The sequence below is a fragment of the Eimeria mitis genome, genomic scaffold (genome assembly GCF_000499745.2).
Source record: "Eimeria mitis Houghton genomic scaffold, Emh_scaff1687, whole genome shotgun sequence".
Lineage (NCBI taxonomy): Eukaryota > Apicomplexa > Conoidasida > Eucoccidiorida > Eimeriidae > Eimeria > Eimeria mitis.
This window is the reverse complement of record NW_013570003.1, coordinates 1,410-1,699: the sequence shown is the minus strand read 5'-3', so window position 1 is coordinate 1,699 and position 290 is coordinate 1,410. Positions and strand designations below refer to the sequence as shown.

Below are 290 nucleotides of genomic sequence, written 5' to 3'. Positions count from 1 at the left end.
GCAGCAGCTGGAGCAGCTGCAGATAGAGCAGCAGCCGCTGCAGCAGCAGCACCTGGAGCAGCAGCAGCTGCTGCTGCTGCAGCTCCAGCAGCAGCATCAGCTGCAGCAGCAGCAGCAACTGCTGCAGCAGTTGCAGCAGCATGAGCTCCAGCAGAAACAGCTGCAGCAGCTGCAGTTGCAGCAGCATGAGCTACAGCAGAAACAACTGCAGCAGCAGCAGCTGGAGCAGCAGCAGCTGGAGCAGCAGCAGCTGCAGCAGCAGCATCTGGAGCAGCAGCAGCAGCAGCAGC

The 290-nt window shown here is 62.1% G+C and overlaps 1 protein-coding gene across 1 annotated transcript in view; it reads left to right on the top strand.

Moving 5' to 3' along the window:
• EMH_0041800 (uncharacterized protein) overlaps positions 1 to 290 on the top strand; it is a gene marked incomplete at both ends in the record, with an annotated part of 5,777 nt that overhangs the window by 4,092 nt on the left and 1,395 nt on the right. Inside the window, one exon of the mRNA XM_013495667.1 lies at positions 3 to 129. Within this exon, the coding sequence (XP_013351121.1) occupies positions 3 to 129 (127 nt within the window). The remainder of the gene's footprint in view (positions 1 to 2; positions 130 to 290) is intronic.